Raw genomic sequence first — 19,740 nt, forward strand, 5'->3', positions numbered from 1 at the left:
AATTCACGTTCCTCTCTGCTCATACTACCGCCCCCATTTCCACTTCCCCTTTTCTCCTCCTACTCTCCTCTCCTCTCCTCTCCTCTCCTCTCCTCTCCTCTCCTCTCCTCTCCTCTCCTCTCCCAGGCCAGTGTCCAGGTGTGTCGGAGCGTCGAGGCGCAGACAGAACTGGGTCACGTTGAACCTGAGCAGCGCAGCTCCCGTTACTAATGTACGCCACCCAGGTCAGGACCCCTGGGCCTTTATTAGGATTCAGCCGTCAAGCAGCCTTCAGGCACAGAGCAGCCATCTATCTCCGTCAGCCTCTCGGCCAAGCACCGGCCAGGCTTACTGACCAGTAGGGATGGGACGATAGGCGATATTATCGTTTATCGTGATAAAAAAACACTCACGATTATCGTGGAGATTTAAAGCTATACTGTGTAAGTTGCTCAACTTGTGGTCACTGGTCAGTAGCTCTATAGCAAACCTCGGTCGCGTCCGCGTCTTTCGGACGTTTTTCGGTTCTCACACCCCCGCGTCTGCCTCCACCTCGCCGAGATCTATCTTTTGAGGGGTCCCTGGTTCCTGTGCGCTCAGCCATTCCGGAGATATACACTCCTTCACCATGCTTCACCGTGCACCCGAGTATAGACACACGGAAGACTACAAATATGGCCGCCCTAGCGACCCCACTCCAAGATGCGCTGTGATTGGCCGGCAGTGTATAACCCTCGCTGTGATTGGCCGGTAGTATGATGACGTCATTTTGCCGCGAAATTCTCCCCCCCTCACGGCTCATAGAAAACATATAAAGAGAAGGCTTTTGAAGCTGAAAATAACGGAGTGGGGGTTCTAAAACTTTAGCGATTTAACAGTTAGGACCATTTTAAGATTTGTTTTATAAAAAAAGTTACATGCACATTTATATGGTATAACTTTAACTTATCGTGATTATCGTCCTCCGTCATGCACTGGGATCAATTCACCTTTTATTTGCTGAGCTGTATATCCGGTACCACTTAAACCCTCTATAATTGGTAAAAGGTACTTATATAATATACGTACTTGATACAGTCTTTTTTTCCACTCTCTAGTCTCTACCAAATGTCTTTGCCAAAAATAGCCGATCTACAAGCTCACAACGCGTCGCATTGCGACGTGTTGTGAGCTTGTAGATCTGCTATTTTTTGGCTAATGTTCCGCCCCAGGATAATGGATGTTGATTATCGCTATATTATCGTAAATCGCGATTTCGTTTGTCACAAAAATCGTGATATGAAATGTTCATATCGTCCCATCCCTACTGACCAGGCCTCCCGTCACGTGATGTTGGCTGATACAGTACGTCCCCACGGGGCAGTCCAAGCAAATGAAGAGCCAAGGCCCACCATAGCAGCTAGGGTCAGACTCAGTATCATACTATATTGTCTGGACTCGGGCAGGACAGCGACTGCCTGGAAAGAGCCGTCTCCTGTTTTGTTTTCAGCGCAGTCAGTTTCAGTCTGTTTAAATGCTTCACAGTCGGGTAAAGCATTTGAGAATCACTGCTCTGGGCAGAACATACTCTATTAAGGATGCATATAAAGTTTGATAAAGTCAACGTGATTATGCGTGAGAATCGTTACGTGTGATCGCTCAAGAATTTCAGAGCTTAAAAAGAGATGTTTTTCTATATGCAAGGAAAACTATAAAATGCTCACAGCAATTAGTCATGCGAGAGAGAATGCTGCAGACAAGCAAGAGGATATTTTCATATTGAATAGCAGTGGTGTAAAGTAACTAAGTACATTTACTTAAGTATTGTAATTAAGTACAATCTTGAGATATTTGTACTCGAGATATTTTTTACTTCTACTCCACTACATCTCGGACCCAAATATTGTACTTTTACTCCACTATATTTATTTGAAAACTTTAGCTGCTAGTTACTTTGGCAGATATAAATTATAATATTATAAAACATACATACCACTTTAGCCCTATTTTATACCTTGGCTATTTGAAAATAGCCGATCCACAAGCTCACAACGCGCCGCATCGCAACGTGTTGAGAGCTTGCCTTGTAGACCTATTTTCAAACATTTTGTGCTTTTACTTTTAGTACATTTTGATGAACACTTTCATACTTTTACTCAAGTATATTTTGAATTCCGGACTTTTGCTTGTAACAGAGTATTTCTGCATTGCAGTATTGATACTTTTAATTAAGTAAAAGTGTTAGTACCTTTACCACCACTGCTGAAAAGCTACAGTATACAGTAGGCTACTGCAGCTAAAAAGAAAAGGATTGGTCTTAAAATGATACACTATCCTACACTCTCTTAAACTCAGTATGGTTATCTATTGTCACTATGACTCAGCAGGCAACACACATAGGTTTACATCAGTAAAAAAATATGTAATGTTTAATCTCCCCGCCCCCAACCTCTTTCTGAGATTGTTTGCACTTCTTTTGGAAAGAGTTTGTTGAGAAACTACATGATTTATCTCGAAGCTTATCTCAACATTTAATTTATGCAGATATGTTTTCATGCTCATCTCCCACTGGCTATACTTGAAATAGCAGCAAGCATGCAAAAACAATTAACACAGAGATTTAAAGAGTGTCCGTGTTTTATTTGAACTCTACTACTATCATGGGAAACATTTGTGAGAGAAAGGAGACTATATATTTGCCATTTCCTGGCCCAGACAGTTGGAAAAGCAAACGGTTAGCCGAGATACAGCCTGTCAAATATCCGTCTCTGATGACACAGGAAAAATATTTATACAAAAAGCTGCTCACTGTTTCCTAAACAAAATACATTGTTTATGACCTTGGAAGTGAAGGGAGAGAAGGACACAGCACAGCTGAAATTGGAACCTTGGAGTAACTGTAAAAAATTACATATATCACAGACCTTATACAGTGTGTGCGCCCACTGCATGTACTGTAGGTCCCTTTCACGAAAATCAGACGCAACCAGAAATGGAGGATTCTATTTCACGCACGAAGCACTAACTGAGAAACACGCAGGCTGAATTTCAGCTATCGCTTTATTTCGGTCGTACATAATGGAGATGGTCCTCGTTTACAAGGAGTGGTCAGCACACAGCTGCCCACCCTGGTGATCCAAATACTACATCAGGAGTATTTGGATCAGTGTGACTAAATTGAGTTTTTGAGGTTGAGATTCATGAAGATCATTGTGGCCTTTGTGATGATACCTAACCTCGCATCACCAGTCTTTCCATCTCGGAGGAAAGACTGGATAATACCCTGATACTGTGACTGAATAATCAAGCCTCTAATTCAGTGTTTCTCAAAATTGGGTCTGGGGATCCCCAGTGGGCCCTTGAGGTGGTTCCAGGGGGTCCCTGGCAAAATGAGGAATGGTTTAATCCCATTTCATACTTAAGCTATTCAAACATTGCAGATTAAACAGCTGCAGAGCTTGTAGATCTGCTATTAAAACAAAACAAAACACAAGTCTTCTGTCATGGGGGATCATAGCACAGAATATTTTCAGATGGGGTGTCTGCTGCCAAATATATTTGGCAAATTTGAACAAAGAATGCATGTTGAGAACCACTGATCTAAGTCACTTTCACTAATAAGATTCAACAAATCACAAGTTATGACTCAGAAAGTTAAGTAGCACTGACATTAGAAGTAAGCACACGCCAGGCTTGTTTACATGTTTCACACACAGGGCCAGCCCGCCCGCAATATATTCTGACCTACAAAGGAGACTCCACAAGGACTCAGGAAAGAGACGAAAGGTGTTGAAGGGGCTACACAGACCAAGAGTGTAAGCGCACACACACACACACACACACACACACACACACACACACACACACACACACACACACACACACACACACACACACACACACACACACACACACACACACACACACACACACACACACACACACACACACACACACACACACACACACACACACACACACACAGAGGGAGGGGTGTTCTTTTAGTCCTCTGCAGGACTGAAGTAAAAAGAAAAATGGAATAAAAGGTTTGTTTTGTTCCTTTCTGTACTGACTTCCAACACACCACTGCTCCCTGCAGGCCACAGCTCTGTGCAATGGGGAAAACAAACGCATCCACCAATGAGAACACAGCAGAGGAGGGGGATATTGGACTTATCCTAGCGATAGCGTGGCTCGCAACCAATTTAAACTCCTGAGAAACTCAACAAATATTCGTTGCATCTAAAGACATAAACCTCCCCCTCCCCCTAATAGGCCTCATTTTAGCAGCTACCGGCAAATCAGCCCAATTTGGCCCTGACTGCCTTCAGCAATGGAAGGTCCCACCCCTGTCTCTGCGCTACTTCACTCCAGCACCATGGTCGTAGGAGGGGTGCAGTAGGACACAATGTGATGTCATTAGTCCTAACCCAATGGGAGAACCCTTGGAAAGCTTACATCAAACTTACATCATCCAATGGGAAAACCCTTGGAAAAACACAATGTGCAAAAACGCAAGACCACATATATGAGTGGTTAGCACCGCTCAAAAAGTGAAATGTATATAATGCAGTCCAAAATCGTAATACAAATGAGAGCGTGTGAGAGACAGTGTGTGTGTGTGTGTGAGTATGCGTGTGTGCGTCAATACCGTCTGTGAGACTCAGTTGAAATCAGTGTTTAGATGCAAGGGGGTGTGTGGGGTGTGACTCATCTCACCTCGGCTCACAAAGGGTGAATTATCTAACAATGATTACTGCATCTTCTTAACATTGTTCTATCGATTACTTTTTCGATTAATCGAATAATCGTGAAGTGTGTTTTTGTATATTGGAGGAAAAAAAAAGAACACGCGTTGTGAGCTTGTCGAGGTCTCTGCCCGACGGCACTGCTACGTTAAATGCTTTCAACCTCTGTGAAGGGAAATGAAAATCAGTTTATGTCTTTGGGCATGAGATGACTCTTGCCATACATCTAGTGTAAACATGTCAGACAGTAAAACATTCTCTAAAATGGAGGCTGGCTAGGAAGAATGTTACATTAACAGCAGCCTGCACAACCTACAGTACAGTACAGGCCCCATGGCATTGAATTAAATTCTGGGGGTTGCCTGCAGCCTGAAAGTTGGAGGAAAAGAAATTGAGGCTTTAGAGAACATATCTTTGTTGTTTGCCTTGGGCCCTTGGCATTCATATTCCTGTGTGTGTGTGTGTGTGTGTGTGTGTGTGTGTGTGTGTGTGTGTGTGTGTGTGTGTGTGTGTGTGTGTGTGTGTGTGTGTGTGTGTGTGTGTGAGTGAGTGTAGCCCGTGCACAGCAGATCAAAGGGTCTGTCGGGGACTATTAGTGTCTGGGAGGCCGAACCTCATAGCCTGCTCAATCAGCATGGCTGCTAGCCTGGCAAGCCAGCATCATACTGTGTATTCACTCACTCCTTCCCACAATATGAGTCTGGACTTTGGCCTATAGGCAGCTTGAAAAGTGGGCGGGAGTACTTGCCTTGACAGACTCCTCTAACCAATCAGCGCAGCAAAACATCTGACGTCAACACAGTGGGGGAAATCTCGCTTTTGCGAACGCCCATCATTTCGACCGGAGGATTAGCGACTCACTCCACGGAGGTTAAGGTAAGGGTGAGGGTTAGAGTCGGGTGTCGAAAAGATGAGATGAAGTAACAGCGACACACTCCCAACACAGTGCAGCCAGTCTTAAGAACGACAAACACGTCTTTTCGGCCGATGAACTCCGCTAGCGGCATACTCCTGTTTCTTTTTAATTGTTGTAATTGATTCCAACTCTGAAATAACTTCACTTATTGCTTGTTTTATCGTTTCAGCGTTAACTGTTACACTTGTTGCATCGAGGGCAGCCATTGTTGTTTTGAAAATGCTGCAGCATGTACACATGGACCAATCAGGGGAAGCTTTTCACTTGTTGTGTGGACAGCAGTTGAAACACAGTCACTGATTGGCCGAAGTCCAGACCTGATACTGGGGAAGGAATGAGTGACTGAGCACGGCTTGCCAGGCTACGTGGCTGCACCTCCAAGAACAGCAAAGCCACCTCTTTATCCCATACTGTTCGAAGGACAAATCACGTCATAATAAAGTAGGAACTCAAGCCCCATTTTCGTCAACATTTCATCATACGTGGTGTCGTGCAGCAAAAATAGCCACTCTGCAAGCTCACCGCGCGTGCCCAAAATAGGGACACCAGGTTGAAAGTGGTTATACATCACTATACAGTACAGTACAGGTGGCCTACTTGCCCCTTGTCCAGCCACTAAATAATCTAACCCAATCTTCAACCTTTTCTGGATCAAGGCCCACTTGAAAAGCTCAAAAGCATTCACAGGCCACCCACCTGACCACTAAACACGGCAGCCTCTCAGCTGCCGTTCAGTAAAACAGTGCTTAACCCTAAAGTTAATTCTAACCTTATCCTCAGTAAAACAAATGCAAGAACCGCCACACCAAGCGGTCTGTGTGAGGTTGGCGGCAAAATAATTAGGGCGAGCGTGTATTGGGGCGAGTGATCTGGTTACCACGTTATATTATCATTAAAATCTTTAATAATCTTTAATATGTAAAAAAAAAAAAAACATTGTGCCTTCAATAAATGTGTGAAAATTATGTTTAAATATTTCATAATTCCCTCAGGATTGTTCGATGCAGCAGTGACTCATGTGGCAGAGTCACTGCTAGGGAATTAGCCCTTCGCTATGCCCCTCCTAAACCCGTGCTTGCCCAATGCCACGTTTAGCGACAGGTTACTAAGGCGGGTGCCTTGGCAAGCTGCCATGGCGGCGTGCAGCAATAGCACCCAGCTGCAGACTAAGTAACCTGCCTCAAACGCACGTCTAGGAAGAAAACAATAGCCTATACTAAAGTCAGATTAACATACAGTACACAAGTGTTACCAGTTATATTTTCTCATGAAGTGCTCCTAAATTATTCCAGTGGGTTTGTGTAGGTCAGTGCAATCCGTTCTGTTTTTGTTTCAGTGTTTGTGACACGGAAGCGAGTGGGTGGGACGTTCGCGAACGAATCGAGTCTTTTGAACGGCTCTTTGAAATGAACGATATAATTCGGTTCACAGTAGGGAGCCGTTCCTTTCTAATGAACAGTGTTGGGAAAAGTACTAAATATATTTACTTAGGTAAACATATCAATACTGCAATCAAGTTTGGAATGTTATTAATGTACTTAATATTTTGTGTTTTATTAATGAGTAAAAGTAAAATAGTATTGGTATCAAAATGTACTTAAATTAGCCTACCAATATTAGAACGTAGCCTACTCATTATGCCGAATGTCCTGTTTCACAGGTTTTCCAATGAGTAAAATGTAGAAAAATCATTTGCAAATAGCTGATCTACAAGCTCACAATGCATTGCAACGTGACACATTGTGAGCTTGTAGATCACCTATTTTCAAATGCCAGAAATGTATCCAATGGCAAAAATGTATAGGCCTATTTGGGTGGAAGTGATTTACAATCATAATCAAAATCTACAAAGTAACCAGTAACTAAAATGAGGCAGTCTTTTGAACGGCTCTTTGAAAGGAACGGATCTCAGAGATCCGGTTCACTTCAGAGAACCATAAATCCCATCTCTATCTAGCAGCCAGACTCGCGGTACAGCGATGCGCGCCGCCATGGCAGCTTGCCAAGTCAGCTGCGTTAGTAACCTGTTGCTAACTTGGCATTGGACAAGGACGGCTTTAGGAGGGGCATAGCGAAGGGCTAATTGGAAGGTTCCCCATCTTTTAGCTCCCCCTGGGTTAATGTCAAAGTGTCCTTGGGCCCCAACTGCCTCCAATGAGCGGATTGGTACTTTGGTACCATGATTTCCTCCGGCCGTCGCTGTGTAAATGGGTGAATGTAATGCACGTTGTAAAGTGCTTTGGATAAAAGGTGCTATATAAGGAAACCTTGTATGTCCAAAACCGTTTGTTTTGTATTCATCTTTTTAAAAATGATATAAACTAGTGAAAATAGCCGATCTACAAGCACACAACGCACGTTGTGTGTTTGTAGATCGGCTATTTTCACTACTTTTGTGCAGCACCCAGAGTGCTGCACAAAAGCAGGGCTTTAATATACGAAAGAACATGCCATTTTGAAACTTGGAGATACAAGGTTTCTGCCTGACAGTGACGATATAAAGCACCATTTACCATTTTTCGAAATATGCCAGTGGTCCAGAGCTAACGCTGTTACAGTAAAAGAACAAAGGAGGACCGAGGATGACAGGAACTGAGGTGGGGCAGGCGGTCGGTGCTGGGTGAAAAGAAGAGTGCGTAATAACAGTGTGTGTTGGGCATTACGTGTGGGCGGAGGGCTCCAGCTGTGTGTTTATCCTGCACCACGGGAGACGGTGACACAACCAGAGGAGATGACAGTGCAGATGATTTCTGTAACATGTGACATCAACAACCAGCTCTCTCTCTCTCTCTGTCCTCTGCAGCGTGCATGTGAGTGTTTGTTGACACAGGCATGTACAATTCACAGGAATAATATACCTAGATTCAATGGAATTTACTATGTGTGTTGTGTGATAAGGGGGCACATTTCTGCCGGCGCACATCATGACATAATGATTTATACTTACTGCGTTTTCCCCTCCTGGTGGTGAAAAGGTAACATCGAGCACAGTCAGCACTCACCTCATTACACCCATCTGGACCTCTGTGGAAGAACATACCACACACACACACACACACACACACACACACACACACACACACACACACACACACACACACACACACACACACACACACACACACACACACACACACACACACACACACACACACACACACACACACACACACACACACACACACACACACACACACACACACACACACACACACACTTAGAGCCTGCAAAAGAGCTGTGCCTCACAAAAAAGGAGGCACGTCGTTCTTACACACGCACGCGTGCACACAACACACCGTGTTGATATCCTTGCATGGTTATTCAGCTGTGTTCCATTATTTAGCGGTAGGACAGAGGAAGCCACCTGACCCTTACTGTGAACAGAGATTGTTATTAAGAGTGTGCTTTGGGGCTTGATCTTCCTTGCTTCACTTTTTACTAGGGATGTAACGATACATTTTAATAGCGATTCGATACATATACATCTTAATAGCGATTCGATACATATCACACGATACATGGTTGATGATACGATACATGGACGATATTGGTTCATTCATGGCGATACGATACGATTCGATTCAATGATTTAAAATCGATATAGTAACTATTTAGCAAAGATTTTAAATCTGTGTGAAAAGTGTGGATAGTGCAGGTTTTTAAGGGAAACATGTATTATGGATATAAATAAGTAAACACAGTGATTATCTGCCAAATACATGGACATTGTATATTGACAAACCTGCACTTTGACATGAACAGAGATTACACACATTTATCGCTAGACCAGTGTAGCTATATGGAAAGGAAAAGTAATTAAACCCCTCCTTTTAATTTTTTCTTCTTAAAAATGTTAAATACAATGCACAAGTAGGTAGTATCGATACAATCGATTCTTTACACTGCCGATTCGATACGATACAAAATAAAACGATACGATTCGATTTTAGCTGTTTTCATTTTGATATACTTCGATTTTTTTAAGTTAAAAACGATATTTCGATACAGTTACTATATCGTTACACCCCTACTTTTTACTGTTCCCCAACAGGAGCAAGAGGTTATGGGACAACATAGACCTGCATAAGCTAAGCCCACCTGGAGCCACCAGCTGTCTCCATAACATATCTGCACACAAGCTGGCAAATAAATAACACATGGCTCTGCCAGGCCGAAGGCCAGGGATGGAGATTATGTTTTTGCCTGTGTGTGTGTACCTATATATGCAGCGCCCATTTCCACTTAACTAGATTAGTTTCAATTTTGCATTTTCCTAAAAACAAAACAAACTCTGCATTTTTTTATATTCCATACCAATTAGCTATAAGTGGCTTCCAATGTTTGTGGGAGGGGCCTGTTTTACAAGACATGCCAAAAATGATTAACACATCTTCCCCAAATTTGAATCACATATTGAGAGGCCTCTAAGCAACAAAATGGAAACGGGACATTTAATGAAAATTCTATTTCCACCAGCAACTTCCTCAGTTCCTTACAGATGTAATCCATCACTTACACATCCCTGGGCAGGGCTGGGTCACCCGGTCTGGTGGAGTGCCCCTTTCTAGTTTACTTTCCATTGCACGGTGTTGCTTGCCCACAAGTTCTGTTTTCTTCAGCAAGCAACAAAGTATAAATTAGGCCTGGGAGAGAAGAGTGGGGAAAAGCAACATTATGTGTTATTTGAGTGTGTGTGTGTGTGTCTGGAGAAGTCAAGATAGGAAATGTAAAACATTATGTTCCCTGTGAGGACAAGAGGAAAGTGTGCATGCTTTCTTTGTCTCTGGAGTCGGGACGTCAGCAGCTATAATGTATATTCAGTCCTTACTACGCTCCTATTGGAGTATCACCACAGTTATCCATGACAGCTGGGCATTCTACTAGAGCCTGGGAGCGATGAAAGCTTCTCCTCTATCTGTCTTTCACTCGGCTAAGCTCCGCTTCAGCGTGATTCAATGGGATGGAACCAAGGCCTTGAATAGAACACTTGTGAACCAATCACAGACGGGGGAGGGGTGCTTCTGTCCTTTTAATAAAAGTCACTGGGCAGAGTAGACTTGACTAGCTGAACCACACCTCCTAGTGGTGGAGAATGGGGATGTTTGGAATCGCCCCAACATACTTATTTTTGGTTTAAAGAAAAGCATAAAACATTTACGCTTTTACTGGGCCGATTTCTTGTGGAGGACCTCAAAGCTCACACATAATATACAATATAGAAGTTTCATTGTTACAACCTACTTGATATGACGGCTAAGGACGAATCTGCCATTATCCTAGCAGACTGAAAAATCATAATCCATAATCATTTGACATCATTTATCACGCTAAAGAGCTAAATTAACACTTATTTAAAAAGTGTACCAAGCACACATCATTGCAGCCGAAAGGCACAATTACATAGAAATTTGAGACTTCTTCAGCTAAAGTTTGAGTTTCTGCCAGATAGAGAAAATCAATACAGTGGCAGAGCAAAAAAACAAAGGGAGGGGAGGGAGGTGGTTGATTTGGGAGATAAACTGCCCTTGACTTCCACCTTCCAAAGCCCCTGGATTTCATCTATGATGGCAGAAGCAAAAGCCGACTTGGCTGGTAACAAAAGATAAAATAATAACAAACAAACAATAAATAAGAGTTTCCCCAGAAAAGTTTATTTGATTGTTAAAATAGTAAGGCTAGAGATGCTGTAGAAGTACACAGGTGATGCATGTACTAGAACAGATGGGAGACACTCCTCCCTCCATACAGCGTGGGGACAAGGGGGGACAGGGGGTGGGACATAGGATTATGTCATCCTATGACATGGAGGGGGAAGCAGGTTTCCTGAAACAATAAGAGTTACCCCCCCGATCACTGATCTGACATCAGTTTTACTGAACCCTCAAGTAGTTCATAGCAGAGCTTTGGGAGGGTAAACTGATCCCGTCTGTCTGAGAGTGTCCTCTAGCCAGGACACCGTGTTAATACTACTAATACGCAGGCCTCAGACAAAACCCTGCCTTGATCGCCGCCACTTCCTGCAGAGATAGTGCATAGCTCAGTAGTTACCCTCTCCAAATCAACCAAGTATTACAACAATATCATTTCAATAGCAAAAGAAAAAAAAACTAAAAAGAAAAAAAAAAATTGTCATAACACTAAACCCAAGCCATTTTCATGTTTCAAAGACATATATAATCATATATATATATATATATTCATATTCAATGTACAAAGATACATTCTGAATTGCAAAGGCTCATTCAATGAAATAAATACTGAAATGGCTAAACTGCAATACGATAGCAATCCTCTCCTCTCGTGGAGGGAAGAAACATGCACGCGCACACACTCACATGAGGACGGGCCTCATTATCTCATACTCTTCGATACAGAGGAAACAGAAAACAAAAACAAAACATAACAGCAAAATTCTGATAGTACACACAGGCCAGAGACGGGGCTCACCTCTAATTGCACCATATCTGACTGATCCGTGCACCTACATCAGGGCCAAATAGTGGACAGTAGCGGGGGATAGGTTGCCATTTCAGATAGTCTTAAAAAAACATACAAAAGGCTAATAAAAATAGGCTTAAAATATTGACTGAAAGAATCAATGTCTGCCAGACACATCAGGAGGGAATTTCACTTCAGAGCCTCAGCTACTGACTTATCATCATCACAATGTAACAAAAGGCGCAGGGGCGGAGAGCGGCACTGCAAAATCAAAATGTCAGTCAAGGACTTTCAACCACTTTAACCCTGGTGTCCCTCTTTCGGGCATGTCTTTTATAGGCAGAAAGTTTCAAAAAGATTTCCAAAAATGTCAAAAATAATGTTGATCGCAGATCAAGCTCACATCTCGTCACAGTGCGACGTGTTGTTAATGGCTATTTTTGATCGGCCATTTCTTTTAAATAGGGCTTAAGTGGTTAAACACTTGACAGTCGAGATTTGTATTGGAGAATGTTTCAATAACGCTCCAAGTTCCTGCACATACACTCGACTCGCATAGCATTATTTCTTTATTTTAAACAGCAATAGGTTCAGCATAGTCTCTCCTGTTAAACCCAATTACTTTCACTTTGGCGAATATGAAGGTCTAAAAATATATCATCTATACATCTATACACCAGGGTTTGTGTACATCCTATCTACAGGGAGGCAAAACCAAACATGCTGCTAAAAGGCGTCATGTTATGAAGATGAGTCACTTTTTGTTATTCTAACAATATTCGCAATTTAAATTTAATTTGTTGTTTTTTTAAATAACTTTCCTTTGGTAGCAAACATTCTTTCACAGAAGAATAAATATTTGAAAAAGTCTATATAACTTAGTTCTTTCAAACCTCGATACCTAAGGCAGTCGTAGATATTTGTAAAGTGTCTACTTGCTCTAAGCTGGTGGTGGGAAGGGTCGACGGAGCGGAGATGCAATGACGTCTCTGGGGCCCTGTTCAAATACTTCTATGTCATACCTTTCCTCCCTTCCTTTCTACCCTCCTCAGGCAATAGCTAAATTAATACAATCTAAAGCAAGGATTATCAACTAAAAACTGACCTGCCACTAATGTCAAGGAAGGAAGGACATCCGCATACGAGAGTAGCAGAAGTGGAGGTAGCTGTTGCATTTAATTTCGCAAAGTCAGTCTCTAAACCGTTAACCACCTTCTCACGGATGGGTCAAGAGGACTCAGGAGATGAAGAGAAGGGTTTGAACGGGGCACTCCTCTGCTCCAGTAGCCCATAACATGATTCATCTCTGTATTGCATTTGTCTCGACTCGAAACAAGATCCAGAGAAAAAACAGGCAATTGATTTAAACCGTCTTGCATACAATCAAATGCCAAGTTCATGTGGAAGTACAGAAAAGCGAGAAAAACAGGTGAGAGCGAGGAAAGAAAACTTTACAGAAGTGGAATACATCTGATTTTGTTTATAACCAACTGCACAGGAATAGACTCCTTATCTGATTGTCCCGTACTTACATCATTACACGGTAGGACACCAGTAACAGTAACTGTTGAAACTGTTATACTCTCTGCTCAGTCCACACTTATCACCACACAGTAGTTGAATTAGGGGAGCTTAACCTGAAAGTGTCAGTTGGGAGAAAAAAATAAAAAATAAAAATCTGAGCACATGAAACAAATAATAAAACAAAAACAATTATAACAGGCATGGTTTTGTACTCAGTATTTGTGTAACTTGAAAAACGTAATAGTAAAGGAATAAAGAAGTGAAATAATTTTGAAACAAAACAGATCAAAGTAGTGGGAAATGTAAAGTAAGTGAATAAAAACAAAATGAACATGCGTTTCGTGTCAGTTTGAACTGCTCCCGGTGATGGGCAGAAAGAAGCCTCCACTCCAGCGGTGAAGTTTACCGCTGATGAGCGAAGAAGAGTCAACAGTTTTGCTGTGACGAGGGACAAAGTGCTAATGTAAGACCTGTTGTCTTGTGTGCGGCAGGTCCTCCCCCTAGAGCTCCTTTTCCATGGCAGCATGTGTTCAGGTCAGCAAGGGGGGTTCCAGGGTTAAGAGGTTCAAATTCAGTCATCATTAACCAGGACCTGCCAGACAATAAGGTGGCTGCGTTCAGCTTTGGCCAAGAAGGGCTGCAGCTTCATCGTGGGCTCATCCACCTCCTCTGGTTCAGCACCCTCATCGCCTACACATGCACGCAGACACGCACACGCACACACACACACACACACAATGTATCACAACTTTTACACGTTGATTCTTGATGTATCACAACTTTTACACGTTGATTCTTGATATATATATATATATATATATATATATACATACCGGTATATATATTTTTTTTTTTTGTATCATTCAAAAAAATGCAGGTCATCGACAGAATAATCGCTAATGGATTAATTAGTGATACACCGATATATCGGCCACACATCGGTATCGGCTGACGTTTGCCGTTATCAGTCAATATCGGTATCTGCAAATAAAGCCGACATTAACCGATGGCAGTAGTCGATATTTATCTGTTGTTGATACATTTTGCGCTGGCCATGTTGGTGTGTTAGTTATTTGCAGCCTACCAAGAGAGTAGATTCTGAATCTGAACAGTTCTTTTTTATAATGTTGATTTATTTGTTTCACTGGCCCAAAAGGGGTAATAATAACACCAAAAACGAAATAAACAAATATTGGTATCATTATCGGCTATCGGCTAAATTGTATCGCGGCCAAGAATTTTCATATCGGTGCATCCTTAGAAATCATCAATATTGGTAGCCCTACAACGCACTCACCCATCCTGAAGTCAATGTAGCCTTCTCCTCCACTCATCACCAACATAGACCTGGTCCCATCCTGAGAATGAGCATCCATGGCCTTGTCACCAGCTGCTTCACCTCCACTCGATGCAGGTGGAACCGCATGGCCTTAATGCACGCACGAGGCACATGGATAAAGACAGGATTATAGTAACTAATCATCCATGTATATTTCTTGACACGATCTTCAGGAAACTCTTGCTAATGAAGGGAGGACAGTAGTTGGGCTGTTTGATCGGCCCCTGCCCAATGATATTAAGGATGCATCCTTAATCATTGTGGGAGATTGTAGTAATACATCCATACAACATAAATAAACAGCTGAGAAAAGATGTATGCGTGATGGGATCAATCACAACAGCAAGTGATGCCTGCAGGTGTTTGTTTACCAGGGACAGAGGTGAAGAACTTCACAGCATCCCGGTGACCATGGAAACAGAGTTGTGCATGAGCCATCGAACAGAAAGGAACAAAGGTTCCTGCTGTCACTTTGTCGCTGTTGTCATCACCGTAGACCCGCACTACACTTCCTGGTTTGTTTCCTGTCCCCGTGGTTACCTTGTTGGCTGCTGGAAATAACAGATAAAAGCAGAATGTGGCAGATAGATATTAGAGAGGAGACGAAATAAACAAGATGGTACAGAGGTTGTTGTGAAGGGCTCCGGCTTGCCATACAAGTATTCATTTAATATTCAATGCCAGGTGCAAATGACAACTTTGAGTCAGTGCAAATAATATAAATGCAAAAAGGTTTTGTGCACTACACAAATAGAGATTAAAGAAAGACCATAGATAGAGAAGCAGAGCACTGGGCACTAGACTGCACACTAAAATAAACTAGATAGAACTTTACTAGTAAGACGCCTCAGGGCGACAAGCGCCAAGTCTAACCCTAACCCTAACCCTAACCCTATGACGAATATTATGCCCATAAATGGAGATCTCTGTCTGAACCAGCCACACAGATAATATGGGCTGTCTTCCTCCATATACTGTATGGGCATTCCCATATGAAGTCCTGTTAGATATGGGCTTAATATTGATGACATCAGGGATCTCCGTATATGGGCATAAAAGGGATTCTGTTAGTGGTTCCCATGACACCACAACATACAATCCCTTTTATGCCCATACATGGAGATCCCTGTCTGAACTAGCCACACCACTGTGATGTCACCTGTTTATGCCCATATAAGGAGATCCCTGCTCTGAGTATCTGACATCACTGTGATGTCACCTGTGATGTCACAGTGATGTGTCAGGGCAACCACAGTGTCAGGCATTACCCGTCCAGACGGATACGGTCAAGATGTGACGGTTCTGACAGTAAACAAATTAATATATAAGGAAAATATAAAAGGGCAACTTTGATCAGTAGCAAAATTATGTACGGGCGCAAGAAAAGAAAATGTATCCAAGAGCTCTCTACAGCAAACAATAGGTGTCAGACGAATTTCGAGAGCCAGAATGTCAAGAGCCTAAAAGCTGAGGCGTCCCCTATTCCTGCTGTAATGTTCAACGTGCAACAGTCAGTGAGTGCATGCAGGGGCGTCACACCAAATTCTGGGCCCTGGGTACAAGGATTCACTGCGGGCCCCCCATGAATGTTAACTATTGAAAAATAGCAGATATACAAGCTCACAGCGCGGCACCGCGCTGCGAGCTTGTAGATCTGCTATTTTTGAAAAATTGTGAAAATGTGTGCCAAGAAACCTACAGTATGTTTTCATGTCAGTGATGCTCAAACTTTTTCATGTGAAGGACCCCCCATCTCAAAATATTTAGTTCCAGGGACCCCCCAGAAGCAAAATTTGAGTTACAAATGTTCACTTAAAAAAATACATATATTCAAAGATTTGCGCACATTTTCACGACTTTTCAAAAATAGCAGATCTATATATGTATATCTGCTATTTTTCAATAGCTAAAGTTACTAGGGCCCCTCCACCTTGGGCCCCAGTAACTCAGTCCCACTTTCCTACCCCTTGTGATGCATGGTACTCACTCTCTGTCAGAGGAATAGAGATGATGACTCCATTGCCAGTGCCAACCCACAGGCGTTTACAAGACACCATGAGAGCCGTGATCCGCACAAACGAGAAGCCCAGCTTCCCAGTACCTGAAATACACAATAAATAGTAAATGGTTAGTTAATTCTGAGTTGAAGTGTCTAAATTAATTGAACCAATTATATTTAATAGATTTTAATGAAATAATAGATTTTCATTGTTTCCCTTGGACAACAACAATTTATAGCAATTATAGCAAAAATACACGGCACCATTGTACAATGAAGTATAAAACAGTGCTTAAGTGGTAAATCAGACAAATCAATTTAGTTGATTATACTAAATCATTTTGGATTTGAGTTGTTGATAAAAAGTTTGATTAATCAAAAGGTTATCAATATAATAACCATTAAGAAAATCACTGACAGTTGCAGCCCTAAGCAGTGGCAGAGAAGGCATCTAGCTGCCTGGTAGAATAGCAAAAATAAATATGGATCTTTTTTTCCCCACTGATCTGGCAAGGACATCCATTCAACTCACCCAGCATTTTGCTAACGTAGGGCTCAATGTCCACATCCTGCAGATGCTGGTGTGTGTGGGCGTGGAACAGCCTGAGTGTGGAATCCAGTCGGATGGACACCCAGATGCCGTCTCCATCCCAAGCCAGCTGTCGGACCTGGCTCTCCTTACGGGGATGGGCATCAAAAGACTTCTGCAGACGAAGGACAGTCAGGAAAGTCATAGAGGTTTTAAAGATATTCTTTGGGCTTTTAACCTTTATTGATAATTTTAGGAAAACAGGGAGAGAGATGAGGAGTGACATGCAGCAAAGGCCGGCGGGATCGGAACTTGAACCTGCGACGCGCTGTCAGGCATCAGAGCCTATGTGGTATGGCCCTGGACCACTAGGTCAGCAGGCGGCCCTCAGAGGTTTTATACAGAAATACATTTAATATAGCGCAGTACGGCTGGGTGACGTGGTACAAATTTACAAAAATAGCGACGTGATACATTGTGCACTTGTAGATCAGCTATTTCAGACCATTTTTGAAAGTATAAAATAAAGTTTAACTGATTAAAACAAGGAAGACAACACTTGCCATATCACAATATTATGACATGCAAAATCCCAGACAGTATCTAGTCTCATATTTCTATATTAACATAGGCCTAATATCGATATCATATCCCTCTGATAGGAGACTTCATATGAGTGTACATACCTCTATTTTCATGGCTTTGGGCTGCACCACATAGATCTTGTTCCTGTAGCCACACCATACTTTATCATGCACTACAGTGATGCACCGGATGGAGTGATGGGGTCGACCCAAGTCTAACAGGTGGTAGTTGGTCAGGTCCCACTGACCGTCTGAAATAAAATAAATAAGATAAAGAGTTTTCCTGAGATGATGCTACCAACAGCTTACTTTACCACTTTAACCCTGGCAACCTTATTTTGGGGCATGTCAAATTCAGTACAGTTCAAACAAATAGGCAATCTACAGGGTCCACAGTATGTCGCATCATGACATACTGTGATATTGTTGTAAATCGATGTTAATGTGTACATTGTAAGTGGTTTAATGTGTACATTGTAAGTGGTTTAACAATTGGAAGGATGAAAGGTACGTAAAAAAAGCGAGTCATAGCCAGTGTTCATCCTCACCTACTCCTCTGTGGAAGATGGCTAACGTGCCATCGGAAAGAGCAACCAGCACACGACCTTTCACATGCCTGTTGGGACAGAGAGGACAGGAGCTGAATGTCTGCACAAAGAGAGGGATACTATCATATCATCCCTGTTGGGTGGAAACCCTGGTGTCCAATGAATGCAATGAAGTTATTATTTGCATTGGTTAAATATTTATATTTCTATACAGTATATAAGATTGGCTATTTTCGCTACCTTTGCGAGACACTTGCATGACGAAGTAGGGCATCAATTTATGAAACAATAAAAATGTAAATCAAGTTTAAATGAAATATGGAGACCAGGGGCCTCACAAGGGTGGGGAAAGTGGGACTGAGTTACTAGGGCCCAAGGTGGAGGGGCCTGGAATTATTTTATACTTTAGCTATTGAAAAATAGCAGATATACAAGCTCACAGCGCTGTACCGAGTGCCATGCTGCAAGCTTGTAGATCTGCTATTTTTGAAAAGTTGTGAAAATATGCGTAAATCTTTGAATATATGTATTTTTTAAGGAAACTAAAATTTGCTTCTGGGTGGTCCCTGGAACTAAATATTTTGCGATGGGGGGTCCATGGCAAAATACATTGGGGGTCCTTGACATGAAAGAGTTTGAGAACTACTGATTTAGAGGAAGGATTTAGAAGACATTTATAGAATCGAGTCAGCAATATATTCAAAGACAACTTTTCATGGTTTTTCAAAAATAGCAGATCTACAAGCTTGCAGTGAGCTTGTATATCTACTATAATTATAGCAAAAGATAATGCATAATAATGTGTTCCCAGTATAAATGGGTACCCAGGGCCCAGAATGTGGTGCGACACCCCTGCCTGTCAGACTGTACTTACACTATACCGAGAACAGAGTCCTTCAGCTTAATGGAATGGAGACACTTCTTCCACTGCGCCACAGAGGAGTGCACGTACACACTGGAAATGAAACGGACAAGGAGCACTAAGTGAGCGGGGAGAGGCGTTTCGGCCTCCTGTTGTTCCTATGCAGTGATGGTGAGAACAGGGGGATTAAGAACCAAGAGCTTCTTACTTACCATCCATTCTGTGCCCCCAGCCACATGGTGGGAAGTACACTGCTCATCTTCTGAGCCTCTTCTCTCATCAGGTCCTGCTCCTC

The 19,740-nt window shown here is 42.4% G+C and overlaps 1 protein-coding gene across 1 annotated transcript in view; it reads right to left on the reverse strand.

The window, feature by feature from the left end:
- Positions 1 to 11,298: 11,298 nt before the first annotated feature.
- The window catches only part of spag9b (sperm associated antigen 9b), a 59,390-nt gene continuing 50,948 nt past the window's right edge, over positions 11,299 to 19,740 (reverse strand). Inside the window, exons 21-29 of the mRNA XM_080746928.1 lie at positions 19,658 to 19,740; positions 19,458 to 19,538; positions 18,584 to 18,651; positions 18,138 to 18,286; positions 17,455 to 17,626; positions 16,911 to 17,024; positions 15,295 to 15,474; positions 14,882 to 15,013; positions 11,299 to 14,274 (exon numbers count right to left, since the gene is read on the reverse strand). The exon at positions 19,658 to 19,740 is cut by the window's right edge and continues 46 nt beyond it. Coding sequence (XP_080603054.1) covers positions 14,156 to 14,274; positions 14,882 to 15,013; positions 15,295 to 15,474; positions 16,911 to 17,024; positions 17,455 to 17,626; positions 18,138 to 18,286; positions 18,584 to 18,651; positions 19,458 to 19,538; positions 19,658 to 19,740 — 1,098 coding nt within the window. The 3' untranslated portion in view covers positions 11,299 to 14,155. The remainder of the gene's footprint in view (positions 14,275 to 14,881; positions 15,014 to 15,294; positions 15,475 to 16,910; positions 17,025 to 17,454; positions 17,627 to 18,137; positions 18,287 to 18,583; positions 18,652 to 19,457; positions 19,539 to 19,657) is intronic.

The sequence above is a fragment of the Nannobrachium achirus genome (genome assembly GCF_963921795.1).
Source record: "Nannobrachium achirus genome assembly, chromosome: 18".
Lineage (NCBI taxonomy): Eukaryota > Metazoa > Chordata > Actinopteri > Myctophiformes > Myctophidae > Nannobrachium > Nannobrachium achirus.